Below are 15,999 nucleotides of genomic sequence, written 5' to 3' on the forward strand. Positions count from 1 at the left end.
CCAACATTAGATGGAGCAGAAGGCTGGAGTTTTGACACTTGTGCCATTAGTTAAGGAGCAGAGCTCTAAAATATTTTCAGGTCAGCTTCACCAAGGTGAGCTATTTGCAACTGGAGCACTAGAACCAAATGCAGTAAAATGCGAAGGATACGCCAGGATGAAAAGCCATTTCTCATTATCTGCAAGGAAAATAAAGCTGTGTTTCATTAGGCTACTGTTCTCTGGGTTTCATGTTGTATACTGAATAACCAATAAATGGTTTAAAAAACAAAACAAAGGATACAAAAGCAGAAGATCCAGCAAAACTGGAAAAAAAAAAGAGGAAAATAAGCAACAAGCCTGATGGGGAATTCAACCACAGAAGATTTCAATCTACTACATTTGCAATTTGGGCTGCCAGGGACTTTCCTTAGATCATTAATGGCAATTCCAGGAAGCATATTTTAGTGGAAGTTCTCCGAATCAGTATTTTTGGTGTGAAATCTCCTGATTAGTTAATGGTGGTCCCAGTTATTTTGTGTACTTACTAAGGTGGGTGAGCTCCCAAACCTGTTTATGTTATTGCACTTGTTATTGTAAATACATACTTTAATTAAATACTATATAAACACTTTAAATACTATAAAAGCTACTGATTACAAAAGTAGTTTCTACAAAAACTAAGTTAAAAGACTTGGAAGAATTAATAAATGAGTCACGAAAAAAGTGCTTCCCAGTAAGATGTGGATAAGATACTTGCAAAAGAAGGAAAAAGTAATTAAAAGCTAGGAGGATCCTGTATCCCATTTGTTTCACAAATGTCTTACAATATCTCCTTCCATTTTAAGGAAACAAAACTGGAAATCATAGATGATGCATTAAGAGTGTGCAATAATATGTTTTATGTTAGTTAATGTGAAATCCCATTAGCCAAACAATCCAAGGCTTCTCAATGAGAGCCCTATTGACATTGTGGATAAGTTGGTTCATTTAGCAGTACTGTTCAAAATTGAGACATTTAGCCTCTGGTCTATACCCACTAAACACTATAGTAGTGTAGCCTCCAGCCATTGGGACAATCAAAGATCCATCTTGGCACAGTTCCAAATGCTCCTTGTAATTAACACAGTAGTTTTAGTGCATCCTGCCAAACACTGAGTGCTGCTTGTGCTCAAATAAAAGGCCCTGGCCCTAACTCGAAGATTACAAAATGAAAGTATTAATATGTGTTTTAAATTAAAATGATATGTTTAAAACATATAAGCATTATTAACATTATTGTTATTACTATTGTTTTTAACAACAGAATCTCCCTCTGTCTGGAATGCAGTGGTGCCATCATAGCTCACTTCGGTCTTGATGTCCTAGGCTCAAGTGATCCTTCTGCTTCAGCCCCCCTAGTTGCTGGGACTACAAGCACGCAGCATTGCACCCAACTAATTTTTTATTTCTGTTTTTTATAGAGACATTGTTGTCCGGGCTGTTCTCAAACTCCTGGTCTCAAGCAATCCTACTCCCTGGGCCTCCCAAAGTGCTGGGATCACAGGCTTGCACCAACATAGCCAGCCACTATTTTTAAAATAATTCCTGCTTCAATTGCCTTCCAGTGGTTACCAAGCCAGCTACTAGTCTTGATTGTTTTGGTTAAGGGATCTTCTTCTACATCTGACTACACAGAGGCTTTCTAAAAAATGTCAATATCACGGAAGTTACACACGTGATACAAGGGATTGTTGAAGGAACTATTTTTCACCTTCAGAGGCAATAACTTAGAGAAAATTACTCATTTCACGCAGAGAAGGAACTATCCTCTGTGAGGGGAATTAAGTTTATTCTATGAGACTCTACATAGAATGTTCTAAAAATAACGATTAAATTGAATAAAGACAACATGGTATAATAGAAAGAATAAAAGTCTTAGTGCCAACAAACCTGGGATAAATCCTGGCTCCATTTTGTATGATATGTATACATTGTCAAGTTACTTCTCAAAGTCTCCATTATTTTTCCTCCATAAAAACTATAAAAATAATATTTATCTCAAAGGGTTATGAAGAATAAATAAAATAGCCTATCTTAAGTTCCTAGCACAGTTTCTGGCATATACTAGGCACATAATAAATGGTAGTTCTCTTCCTCATCTTCTTCCCTAGTACAAAGCAGAAAAAGAAAATTATTTGCTTAAACACACTGCATGTTAGTGTTTTTGTATTTTAAAATGTGGATAAAACTATAAAAATTCCTTCTTGATCACAACCCCATTGTTCCTTGCCTGTCTAAAAGCCATTTACCTCTTTCTTCCTTGTTAGCAGCTGTGTTAGTACATTTTGCATTGTTATAAAGAAATACCCCAAGACTGGGTAACTTATAAAGAAAACAGGTTTAGTTTGGCTCATGGTTCTGTGGACCACACAAAAAGCACAGTGCTGGCATCTGCTTCTGGTGAAGCCTCAGGAAGCTTACAATCACCATGGAAGGCGAAGCAGGGGCAGGTATGTCACATGACAAGAAAGAGAGCAAGAGAGATGCCAGGCTCTTTTAAATAATCAGCTCTCATGTGAATTAAGAGTGAGAACTCACTCATTACTGTGGGGAGGGCACCAAGCCATTGACAAGGGATCCATCCCAATGACCCAAACACCTCCCACCAGGCTCCACCTCCAACACTGGGGATCACAGTTCAACATAAGATTTGGAGGGGACAAATATCCAAACTATATCAGTAGTTTTGGATAAATGTTTTGTGTGTTTTGGATAAATGTCCTTTAGCTTCTGGGATGGTCAAGGTCACCTCCGGCCTAGGAATCGGCCTGAATCCAGTCCTTTTGTGGCAGAATAGATTATCCTTCAGCAAATATTTACCCCCTTCCCGTGACCTCCATGAGAAGAGCATACTTTCCTGCAACAGTGATTTTGACCTTGGAATATGGGCAGCAGGATGAGTGTGTCAATTCCAAGCCTAGGCTTGCCCTTCAGGGAGCTTGACTTTTACCATGAGAATGCATGCCCTGGGTAGCTCATGTCACACAAGAATAAGAGACACATGGAGTAGAGCAGCTTCCCTGGCTGATCTGCCAAAACTTGCAGCCTAAAGTAGAGAAATCCCAGCCGACCTGCAGAAATATGAGAAATAAACATGTATTGTTGCATGTCCCTGAGATAATTTTGTGGTTGTTTGTTCAGCTGACTGATACACCTGCCTGTGAGATATTAGGTAAAATTGCCTGAGAAGCTTCTGGGAGATAGTTTTACTCTCTGGTAGGAGAAAGGTACATGAAGATAAACTCCCTGCTCAGTGCCACATCCTGATATTGAATGAAGTAGCCAGCTTTTCATGATGAGAAGAAGGCCAAGGGAATCACAGACACCAGCCCCCAAATCAATGAACCAATACCACCAACCATTTTCCTTCATTTCTTATAAAGTGACAAGAATACGTTTTTATTTGTTTAAGCTGCAATTTGTTAGGCACCAGCAGTTGAATGTATTCTCATTAATACATGTCAATATAGAAACCTAGAACTAATTAACTCTAAGAATTTTCTGTTTTTATGACGTAAGCTAACATATTTGACAATTCCCAGAATTATTTCTGGTTTGTAAGCAGATGTTGTGTATTATATTTTTATTTATGACATCATTGGTTTATTCAGTCAGCATTGCCTGCTAATTCAGCAGATACCCAAGTGTTTAGGATGTCCCTCCACAAAACCATGTTCCCCATAGCTTCATTTGCTTCAAAGAATCTTCCTTTACTTTCAGGTGTGCCATCTCCCCATATCACAATATTCCATGTGTAATGGAGGTTTCATCTTGAATCTTTTTAGTCTGACCATCTTCCATGGACTTTCATGGTCCTCTCTGTCTCCTTAATACATCTGGGCCCAAAAAAATAAAAAATAAAAAAAGTAAGATTCCTACACAAATGGTAAGAAGAGCTGAAACAAGCACCTTTCCATTGACTCCTCATTTTAGAGCTAAACTCATGCCACAAACAAAGGGCACAGATGCTGCAGCATGGAGCAAGATTGCCCAAGTATAGGTCCCAAATCTCCTCCTTCCCAACTGCATGGATATGTGCTGCACCTTAGCTGGGGCTGCTGGAAAAAAATGCCACAGACTGAGTGGCTTAAGAGACATTTATTTTCCACCATTATGAAGGTTGGGAAGTTTAAGACCAAAATGCCAGCAGATTCAGTTCCTGGTGAGGGCTCTCTTCTTGGCTTGCAGATGGCTGCCTCTTCACTGTGTCCTCACATGGTAGAGAGAGAAACAGCCTGGTCTCTCTCCGTCTTCTTGTATGGACACTAATCCTATCACGAGAACTCCACACACATAAGCTCATCTAAACCTAATCACCTCCCAAAGACCCACAACTGAATACCATCATGTAGGGCGCTAGGGCTTCAACCTACACATTTGGGGCACACAAACATTCAGTCCATAACAGATGGGTTATTTAACCTTCATTTACCTCCATTTGCTCATAGGAAAGAATGACAATATTAACAGTATATACCTCATAGTATTGTTGAGAGGCTTAAATGAGTGTATAGCCTAGAACAGTTATGTAAGAATTGACCAATTTTCTTATTTTTATCAACTTAGAATGCTGAAACTTATGGATAGAAGGATGGGTAATATCCAGAAGGGGCAAGATGGCATGGTGGGGGTGCTCGTGAGATGGATGAGTGAGTAATATATGGCTTTAAGAATAACAGGATTATAGAGTTGGTGACCCAGTGTAATGCTTAAATACCCGGTACAGTGTCCTCGTCAAGTGAGCCTATTTTTCTTAAGACTTCTGGCAATATGAAGTTCATTCCTTCCTATGTTTGTCCATTCCATTAGAAATTTGTATCCCTATAGCTTCTACTTATTGATCCTAAGTTTTATTTTTTTAGGAATATACAGAGTAAATCTCTTCTCTCTTAGATGTGCAAGTCCTTTGGATATTTTTTGTGACATTATGGTCCATCTCTAGCCCCTTCTGCCGTAGGTCTTTTCCAGGGTTGGTAGGTCTAACACATATGCCAGCACATCCTATAGCATGGCACCTTTATTTTATCTACACATCCCAGTTTCCCTATGTCCCTTGTGTGGACACAGTACTGCAGCACAAGGCACGTCGGGGCCATCCCAGCCTCTTCCTTGTTTTAGAAACTATATTTCTGTTGATGAAGCCTGTGAATCCCTCTAGCAGCCACATTAACTCATCTTGCATTCACTTCCCTTGTGCCTGAACAGCCCCTAAACCCCATTCCCTTTCTGTATTCATCCAACTAGCAATGAAACTCTGATGCAGATTCTTGTTTTTATTGTTATTATATTTCATCCTGTTAGATGCAGCCCATCACTTTAACTTGTCAAGGTCTTTCTGTATCCCGATTCTGTAACCTACTGCGTTTTCCATCCCATTTAGATCTCTGTCATCTGAAAATCTGATAGGCTTGACTACTGTGTTTTCATTAAAGTCCTTGAAAAAATGATGGAATAGATCAGGGCATGCCACCAAAAACCTGTCCAAATTGTCATTGATCCATTAGCCAACATCCCTTTGTATAAAATTTTAACAAGTTTCAAATTGCACTTCTCTGTACATGAGGATTTCACAAGGCACTTTGTCAAATGCTGAAACACCAGATCTGTATCTAAAAGTCCCAGAACCCTATCCTTATTAATGACAACAATAACAACAAAAGGAAATGACACTGTGTGAAAACATAGTTTTTAGTATTCATCTTTATTTTTATTATTATAATTATACTTTAAGTTCTGGGATATATGTGCAGAATGTGCAGATTTGTTACATAGGTATACATGTGCCATGGTGGTTTGCTGCACCCATCAACCCATCATCTGCGTTAAGTATTTCTCCTAATGCAATCCCTCCCCTTGCCCCCTACCCCGTGAAAGGCCCCAGTGTGTGATGTTCCCCTCCCTGTGCCCATATGTTCTCATTGTTCAACTCCCATTTATGAGTGAGAACATGTGGTGTTTGGTTTTCTGTTCTTGTGTTAGTTTGCTGAGAATGATGGTTTCCAGCTTCATCCATGTCCCTGCAAAAGACATAAACTCATTCTTTTTTATGGCTGCATAGTATTCCATGGTGTATATGTGCCACATTTTCTTTATCCAGTTGATCACTAATGGGCATTAGGGTCGGTTCCAAGATTTTGCCACTGTGAATAGTGCTGCAATAAACATACGTGTGCATGTTTCTTTATAGTAGAATGATTTGTAATCCTTGGGTATGTAACCAGTAATGGGATTGCTGGGTCAAATGGTATTTCTAGTTTTAGATCCTTGAGGAATTGCCACACTGTCTTCCATAATAGTTGAACTAATTTACACTCCCACCAACAGTGTAAAAGCATTCTTATTTCTCCACATCGTCTCCAGCATCTGTTGTTTCCTGACTTTTTAATGATAGCCATTCTAACTGGTGTGAGATGGTATCTCATTGTGGTTTTGATTTGCATTTCTCTAGTGACCAGTGATGATGAACTTCTTTTCACATGTGTGTTGGCCACATACATGTCTTCTTTTGAGAAGTGTCTGTTCATATACTTTGCCCACTTTTTGATGGGGTTGTTTATTTCTCATAAATTTGTTTAAGTTCCTTGTAGATTCTGGATATTAGCCCTTTGTCAGATGGATAGATTGCAAAAATTTTCTCCCATTCTCTAGGGTGACCGTTCACTCTGATGATAGTTTCTTTTTGCTTTTCAAAAAACCACCTGCTGGATTCACTGATGTTTTGAAGGGTTTTTCATGTCTCTCTCTCCTTCAGTTCTGCTCTGATCTTAGTTATTTTTAGTCTTCTACTAGCTTTTGAATTTGTTTGCTCTTGCTTCTCTAGTTCTTTTAATTGTGATGTTAGGGTGTCAATTTTAGATCTTTCCCACTTTCTTCTGTGGGCATTTAATGCTTTAAGTGTCCCTCTAAACCCTGTTTTAGCTGTGTCCCAGAGATTCTGGTACATTGTGTCTTTGTTCTCATTGGTTTCAAATGACTTATTTATTTCTGCCTTAACCCAGTAGTCATTCAGGAGCAGGTTGTTCAGTTTCCATGTAGTTGTGTTGTTTTCAGTGAGTTTCTTAATCCTGAGTTCTAATTTGTTTGCACTGTGGTCTGAGGGACAGTTTCTTATTATTTCCATTCTTTTGCATTTGCTGAGGAGTGTTTTACTTCCAGTTATATGGTTGATTTTAGAATAAGTAAAATGTGGTGCTGAGAAGAATGTAGATTCTGTTGATTTGGGATGAAGAGTTCTGTAGATGTCCATTAGGTCCACTTGGTGCAGAGCTGAGTTCAAGTCCTGAATATCCTTGTTAATTTTCTCTCTTGTTGATCTGTCTAATATTGACAGTGGGATGTTAAAGTCTGCCACTATTATTGCGTGGGAGTGTAAGTCTCTTTGTAGGTCTCTAAGAACTTGCTTTATGAATCTGGGTGCTCTTGTATTGGGTGCACATATATTTAGGATAGTTAGCTCTTCTTGTTCCATTAATCCCTTTACCATTATGTAATGCCCTTCTTTGTCTTTTTTGATCTTTGTTGGTTTAAAGTCTGTTTTACCAGAGACTAGGATTGCAACCCCTGCCTTTTTTTGCTTTCAATTTGCTTGGTAAATCTTCCTCCATCCCTTTATTTTGAGCCAGTAAGTGTCTTTGCATGTGACATGGGTCTCCTGAAAACAGTACACTGATGGGTCTTGACTCTTTATCCAATTTGTCAGTCTGTGCCTTTTAATTGGGTCACTTAACCCATTTACATTTAAGGTTAATATTGTTATGTATGAATTTGATCCTGTCATTATGATGCTAGATAGTTATTTTTCCCATTAGTTGATGCAGTTTCTTCATAGTGTCAATGACCTTTACATTTTGATTTGTTTTTGCAGTGACTGGTACTGGTTTTTCCTTTCCATATTGAGTGCTTTCTTCAGGAGCACTTGTAAGGCAGGCCTGGTGATGACAAAAATCCCTCAGCATTTGCTTGTCTGTAAAGTATTTTATTTCTACTTCACTTATGAAGCTTAGTTTGGCTGGATATGAAATTCTGGGTTGAACATTCTTTTCTTTAAGAATGTTGAATATTGGCCACCACTCTCTTCTGGTTTGTAGGGTTTCTGCAGAGAGATCCACTGTTAGTCTGATGGGCTTCCCTTTGTGGGTAACAGACCTTTCTCTCTGGATGCCCTTAACATTTTTTCCTTCATTTCAACCTTGGTGAATCTGATGGTTATGTGTCTTGGGATTGTTCTTCTCAAGGAGTATCTTTGTGATGTTCTCTGTATTTCCTGAATTTGAATGCTGGCTTGTCTTGCTAGGTTGGGCAAGTTCTCCTGGATAATACCCGAAGTGCGTTTCCCAGCTTGGTTCTATTCTCCCCGTCACTTTCAGGTACACCAATCAAACGTAGGTTTGGTCTTTTCACATAGTCCCATATTTCTTGGAGGCTTTGTTCGTTCCTTTTCATTCTTTTTTCTCTAATCTTGTCTTCACGCTTTATTTCATTAAGTTGATCTTCAATCTCTGATACCCTTTCTTCTGCTTGATCTATTCAGCTATTGATACTTGTGTACGCTTCACAATGTTCTCATGCTGTGTTTTTCAGCTCCATCAGGTCATTTATGTTCTTCTCTAAACTGGCAATTCCTCTAACCTTTTTTCAAGGTTCTTAGCTTCCATACACTGGGTTAGAACACGCTCCTTTAGCTCGAAGGAGTTTGTTATTACCCCACTTCTGAAGAGTACTTCTGTCAATTCATCACACTCACTCTCCATCCAGTTTTGTTCCCTTGCTGGCGAGGAGTTGTGATCCTTTGGAGGAGAAGAGGCATTCTGGTTTTTGGAATTTTCAGCCTTTTTGCGCTAGTTTTTCCTCATCTTCATGGATTTATCTACCTTTGGTCTTTGCTGTTGGTGACCTACAGATGGAGTTTTTGCATGATTGTCCTTTTTGTTGATGTTGATGCTATTGCTTTCTGTTTGTTAGTTCTCCTTCTAACAGTCAGGGTTCTCTTCTGCAGGCCTGCTGGGGATCCACTCCAGACCCTGTTTGCCTGGATATCACCAGCGAAGACTGCAGAACACCAGAGATTGCTGCCTGTTCCTTCCTCTGGAAGCTTTGTCCCAGAGGGGCACCCACCAGATGCCAGCTGGAGCTCTCCTATATGAGGTATCTGTTGACCCCTGCTGGGAGGTGTCTTCCTATCAGGAGGCACAGGGGTCAGGGACCCACTTGAGGAGGCAGTCTGTCCCTTAGCAGAGCTGTGCTGGGAGATCCACTGCTCTCTTCAGAGTTGGCAGATAGAAACGTTTAAGTCTGCTGAAGCTGTCCCTGCAGCTGCCCCTTTTCCCAGGTGCTCTGTCCCAGGGAGATGGGAGTTTTATCTATAAGCCCCTGACTGGGGCTGCTGCTTTTCCTTCAGAGATACCCTGCCCAGAGAGGAGGAATCTAGAGAGGCAGTCTGGTTACAGCAGCTTTGTGGTGCTGCGGTTTGCTCTACCCAATCCGAACTTCCAGACAGCTTTGTTTACACTGTGAGTGGAACACTGCCTACTCAAGCCTCAGTAATGGTGGACGCTCCTCCCCCCACCAAGCTCGAGCTTCCCAGGTCAACTTCAAACTGCTGTGCTGGCAGCAAGAATTTCAAGCCATGGATCTTAGCTCGCTGGCCTCCATGGGGGTGGGATCCACTGAGCAAGACCACTTGGCTCCCTGGCTTCATCCCCCTTTCCAGGGGAGTGAATGGTTCTGTCTTGCTGTCATTCCAGGCACCACTGGGATATGAAAAGAAACTCCTGCAGCTAGCTTTGTGTCTGCCCAAATGCCCCCCAGTTTTGTGTTTGAAATCCAGGACCCTTGCGGTGTAAGCACCCGAGGGAATCTCCTGGTCTGTGGGTTTGAAGACCATGGGAAAAGCATAGTATCAGAGCTGTATAGCACAGTCCCTCATGGCACAGTTTCTCATGGCTTCCCTTGGCTAGGGGAAGGAGTTCCCTGATCCCTCACACTTCCTGGGTGAGGCGACGCCCCATCCTTCTTCTGCTCACTCTTCGTGGGCTGCACCCACTGTCTAACCAGTCCCATTGAGATGAACCAGGTGCCTCAGTTGGAAATGCAGAAATCACCCCTCTTCTGCATTGGTCTGGCTGGGAGCTGCAGACCAGAACTGTTCCTATTCAGCCATCTTGCCGGGATCAGTATTGATCTTTTAAATGTTTACAAAGTTGCATTGATAATCCATTGTGGAGTGCTGCATGGTATTTATTATCCAATTCACTTTAAAAAAAATCAGAATACACTTGGAGAATGTTTTTATAGCCAGGGACCTAAAAAAAGACTTCAATATTCACTATGAATTTGAATATGACTGGGTATATTCAAGGGCTGACTGGACTGGCTCACTGGATGCCTATTTACATGAAGACTTTCCAGGAGTTTTATTAGAAGGCCAATGACTTGGCATAGTAAGACTAATATCCTGCTCCAGAATTATGACCATATGTCTTTGTGAAACTGAAGCCTCCCCTTATTCAGCCAAGCAGTATTCCAGGTGGGAATGGAACACACCCAAGGACAGAAAGAATTGTGAGGCATGAATTTCATCTGTAGGTAATGACTGAATAAAAGGGATAATGTTCTATTATAGCATAGTGTGGGCTGCTTGAATTCCCTTTTCATTCCAGAGATCAAGGGAAGAAATCATAGATTTCAGGCAATCATGGATTTGAGTACTGACTCTCCTACTTAACAGTCGTGCTTATTGGGATCTGTTTTTAGAGAACCATTGCTAGTCTCTAATGAAAAATCCTTTTTGGTAAATTATGATTTTTAGAAATAACCTGACCTCGAGTCTAGAATTCTCTGAGTTCCCAGTGGACTTACTCTAGTTTCTTTTGATATCTTATCTCTTTCTTCTATGGATTTTATTTGAGATTATAGGGTTGAAACTAAATCTCTGGATATTCCCTTCTCAAGTCCACTTTAGACTTTTTTCCTGAATTGTTTGAAATCCGTTTTTCCAAAGTCTTAGCACATATCTGACCACATCCAGTTTTTCCTTTGCCGATAATCACTGCTTCTAAGTGTCCCAAGTAGTTTTCACTCACTAAAAGTGGTTCTTATCATCCAAACTAAGACTGACTCTAAATAACCCTGTTTTTGTGACCAGTGGCTCCAATAGGTTTGGTGTACGTGACAGCTTTTGTTTTGGAATCTCAGAAAAGTAGGGATTTTCTATGAAGAGGTCAAAGTAAAAACAAGATAATAAGGAATAACTAACTCCCCCTCCCCCACCAAAAAGTTTAAGTTCAAGGGACTACATAGCTCAATGGGAAATGAAAATCAACCAAGACTCTAGAAGACTAAGTAGAGTCCAGGGGATAAACAGCAGTAGAGTTGGGTGAGGGACACTGCCTTCTCTTCCTTAAGGAGCATGGAGTTCCTCTGAGGGCTTGGGTAGTCAAGGGAGCTTGTCAGTGCCTAGCAGAGGCATCCTCACGGGCATCTCTGCAGCTAAGAGGATCCTGGCAAAAGGATGTGAGCAGAGCATTTCCTTCTGGGTTCATAGTTTTTCAGGAAAGTGTGTACCTCCATGATGTACAGTGACACTCTCCCTCTAGGAGGTAGGTTTCTTTGAATTAGAGTTTAACTTCATCTTGGATTCCAATCAGGCGTTCCTCTTCCTCACTTGGTATCACCCATGAGGTCACATTTACCCTGGTATTCCATGAAAATCACTTTATCACCCACCTTCTAAATAGCCAATGTCTTAAGCAGTGAGTCTCATTGCTGTACCTATATTTTAACTGTGAAATAGTACATCTTTTCTACTAATAGTTGACCTCATATTCCCTATAGTAATTAGATTATGGGTGTTTCTATTCCTTTTTTTGTAATCAGTTTAAATTCTTTTTGAAATGTTAAACTACTCTTTGGGAGAATATTTTTTGTCCCAAACTTAGGATATACATTACTTCCTCATTCTTAAATTTTAAAATATGTCTACAAATTTATATCTCATTATTTGATACCATCTACATAGCTAGTTTTATCTTATTTCCTCTTTTCTTATAAAATGACAACTTTCAGTGATGTTAGGTAAACACTGACTGTATGTCTAAGTCCTTCAGTCTCCTGCCTGACTTCATAGGTCCCAAAGGTACCTCTTAGATTTGTGTTTGTGTTAGAGAGTGTCCACCATCTGTCAGCCTCATGTTGATTCTTCTATACCCTTCTCTTTATCAGAGTAGTAGGAAGACTGCAAAATACATTTCCCAAAATCCCTTGCCAGCTGGCATCCAATGGAGGGCAGGACATGAAGCCTGGAGGGAAGAAGCCATTTTAAAAAATTATTTTCTGCTTGCACCTATGGCAGTGCCAGCAGCAGCAGCCACATGGACAGCAACAGTAGTGACAGCAACAGTAGGATTAGCAGTTTGGGCAAGAACATAGAAGCAAGGGTGCCTGGTGAGTGCAGGTTCCTGAGGTGCTGCTCAGGGAGCAGTTCTCCAAAGGAAGCCACCTCTATGGCACAGTGTCCATGGGCTGTGGGTAAAATCATTTTCCCTTTTGTCCTCCAGCTCTACGTGCAATTGCCAATGCTTGGACAACCTAACCCTCCTTGTTTTACTCCTCTAACCCATTTCTATATTTTCATAACAGATTCCTTACATTAAATGCCCTCTGGCAAACACCCAGATCTGTTACTGTTCTCCTGATTGAGTAGGGTCCAATGCAAGCTGGTAGGAATTTCAGCATGTGTGTGCATCATCAGCAGATGCAGTGCACCCAGAATGAATTTCATCATATCCTGGAACAACATTTGAGGAAGACTCGATTGACAATGTCAACTCTGCACACAACTGTTCTTTATCTCTTGGTAAAGAATCATCAACCTCTCAGATCCAGTGAAAGATTTTATGTTATTCACTGGCATTTACAGACACTTGTTTGTGCTGTGCTTATTTCCCGGGAGGTCTGCATTCAAATTATTGGGGAAAAAATGCAAGACTTTTGCATCTGTTGAGCCCTTTCTTCTTTAAGGCATATGATTCATCACTCTCATCCCCCTTCTTTTTTCTCCCCCTTAGTCTCCTAAGAATTTTGAATGTGTTTTCTTTTGATATTTCTTCTTCCCTTTCCTCTAGGAACTCTTCATCTTTGCAGATAAGCTGGCATTCAGAAGGAGGACACTTGAGAAATAAAGGAAGCCAGTAGAATAATGCAGTCACAGAAGAAAGGATGAGGTCAGTGTGGACTCTGGTCTTATGCCACAGGTTCATTATCATCATGTGTAGCCTCAAATTAAGATAACATATGGAGAATATCTTACTCCCCCACAAAATGAAAAGGAACTTAGCTTAAACTATGGAATAATTTCATATGTTACCACAGTCAAAATCATGCCCATACCTCTATATTCAGGAATTCTTCCTTCATCATCCTGAGCAATGGGGAAGGGGACTACTGACTCCAAATTTTGGAAATATTTATGTCATGGCCCATTGCCCTGATGGATTTCTTGACCTTTAATATTTAGAATCTCAGCCTGTATGCGTGTTACTCCCCCATATCTGCACAGAACATGGATATGGTAGATTTAGAAGATGACACTTGATTAGACACAAAATTTGGAAGAAAAAATATCAACCTGTGTAGCTGAATGTTACCCAGAAGTGAAGAAAGGCATGAAGCCAGATTTCCCCAGCTCTTTGTTTCATCACATGATGTTGCTTGGATATCAGCTTATCAACAGACTTCCACCGCCACCACCATATGAACAGAGTCCGCATAAGAAAACTACACCGAATATGAATGCCAGCTTTTAAAAGTGGGGGAACTACAGTATAGGGTAAGTTCTTTTTAGGCAAATCTGTGTTTTTGTTTCAGATATATTATTTTGTAGATGTGTTTCCCTCTGAATTCCATGAGTATTTTAATCAAATTGTATCAGGTATAGGCCACTCGAATAGGTAAATTTATTCAGCAGTAGCCCCAGAAAAGCATACATGAATTGTTGCCATAAGAAAGAGCATCAGTCATTTCCTTATGCTATTTGAGGAGACAAGAAATCTTTTCAGCTTGAAGCATATTTATTCTCTGTTCTACAGATCTGGAAAATGGGAGGAGGGTTATTGAAATGATTTGAGTACAGGATAGAGCGTAAGCGTCAATCACAGAGAATATTAAAAGAGTATATCTTGGTTGGTATGGTTTCCGGAGTGCACACATTTAAAATATGTATAGTTTAATTTATACGTTTATATAGCAGAAACAGTACACACAGAGATGTTGACTAATGTTTTCCTAATAAATTTCTCTTCTGGAAGAATGGAACCTTCAATGTGTGAACTCAAATGAGTCTCCACACGTATTACAATACTCCTTAAGCATGTGTATGTTTGTGAACCTATGTGTGTGCATGTGTTTGTGTGTCTGAACATGCATGAAGGTTGGGTAGAGAGAGAAGAAACTGGCATAAAGTGAGAGCATTCTATATTCACGATTTCAGTGAATCAAACACCCAGTGAGGTAGGCATTGTAACTGCTGTCATAAGGATGAGAGACTGAGGCTTACAGAAGAAAAGAAATTCAAGTCTTTCTAGTTCTAAAGGCCATACAGCCTCTATTATAGTTTATTTTCTTCAGTTAGTACATGGTGCAGGTATTGATAATAATCTATGTTTAGCAGATTGTTACTATGCTTGATTTGCTGTGGTCTTACTTTCTATCATTCAGTAATTCACACTGCTAACAAAGACAAAGGAGTAAGCAGACGGGAAAATACTCTGGGTTTGCACTTTGTGACTTGGCAACTGATTCCAACATGTCTACTTCTTGCTGGATTGTTAAATTCATATTATTATACACCCTTCAGACTCTAAACCCTAAATCACCAGGAAAGGAGACTTAATCATAGCAAATGTGACTCCTTTATTCTGTGTCTTTGTCAGGCAAGTGGAAACATGACAAGTTTAATAGTTTATTTTATAGTACAATGCTATAAAATTGCACATCTAAATTTGCAAGAAGTGGAGAATGATGTAAAGGCATACTATACTACCATTAAAAATTATATTTTTAAGGAACACTTAATGATCTGAGAAAGTGCACAAAACATATAAATTATGATCTCCCTTTTCTAAAATTACACACAATGTACACAGAAAAAATAAATAAGAGGAAAGTGAAACTCAACGTGGTGCCTCATACCTGTAATCCCAGCACTTTGGGAGCCTGAGGTGGAGGATAACTTGAGCCCAGGAGTTTGAGACCAGCCTAGGGAACATAGGGAGAACATTGTCTGGGAAACATTATCTCTAGTAACAATTTAAAAAATAACTGGGTGTGGGGTGTGTACCTGTAGTCCTAGCTACTTAGGAGGCTGAGGTGGGAGGATGGCTTGAGCCCAGGAGTTCAAGACTGCAGTGAGCTATAATCACACCACTGTGCTCCAGCCTGGGTGATAGAGTGGACTCTGTCTCACAAAATATATATAAATAAATAAGTAAAGGAAATCAACCAAATACTAACAATAATTATAGATAATTAGATACAAGTTGAGTATGCCTTATCCAAAATGCTTGGGACCAGAAGTGTTTTGAATTCCGGATTTTTTTTTTTTTTTATTCTGGAAAATTTGCATTATCTTTGCTAGTTGAGCCTCCCAAATCCAAAAATCCAAAATCCAATATTCTCCAATGAGCATTTCCTTTGAGCATCATGTGGGCACTAAAAGTTTTGGATTTGGAGCATTTCAGATGTTGGACTTTTAGATTTGGGATGCTCAACTTGTATGAGTAATCTTATTTTCTTCTTCAATTTTTAAATTCTTCCAAATCTTCCAAAACAATATATATTACTTTTAGAATCAGATATGATAATCAATAGTATTTAAAATTATCAAAAAATTACTATTATAAAAATAGTATGCTCTACAACCCAGCTGTTCCAAACAGTTAAACAGAAAGACAAGGGCTCTGAATTATTCCTTAACTTCATAAA

At 39.7% G+C, this 15,999-nt stretch overlaps 1 protein-coding gene across 20 annotated transcripts in view; it reads right to left on the reverse strand.

The window, feature by feature from the left end:
* The window catches only part of EPSTI1 (epithelial stromal interaction 1), a 307,624-nt gene that overhangs the window by 83,382 nt on the left and 208,243 nt on the right, over nt 1-15,999 (reverse strand). For 4 of the 20 annotated variants that reach the window (XM_065533179.2, XM_065533177.2, XM_065533176.2 and 1 more), the window contains one exon: nt 8,480-15,273. The exons of 8 other annotated variants lie outside the window; for them this stretch is intronic. In XM_065533179.2, coding sequence (XP_065389251.1) covers nt 15,143-15,273 — 131 coding nt within the window. In that variant the 3' untranslated portion in view covers nt 8,480-15,142. Of the gene's footprint in view, nt 1-1,791; nt 3,093-3,382; nt 3,858-8,479; nt 15,274-15,999 lie in introns of those variants that run through there. 8 more of the 20 variants (XR_012426894.1, XR_012426893.1, XR_012426891.1 and 5 more) reach the window with 4 other exon arrangements.

Source organism: Macaca fascicularis, chromosome 17 (assembly GCF_037993035.2).
Source record: "Macaca fascicularis isolate 582-1 chromosome 17, T2T-MFA8v1.1".
Taxonomy (NCBI): domain Eukaryota; kingdom Metazoa; phylum Chordata; class Mammalia; order Primates; family Cercopithecidae; genus Macaca; species Macaca fascicularis.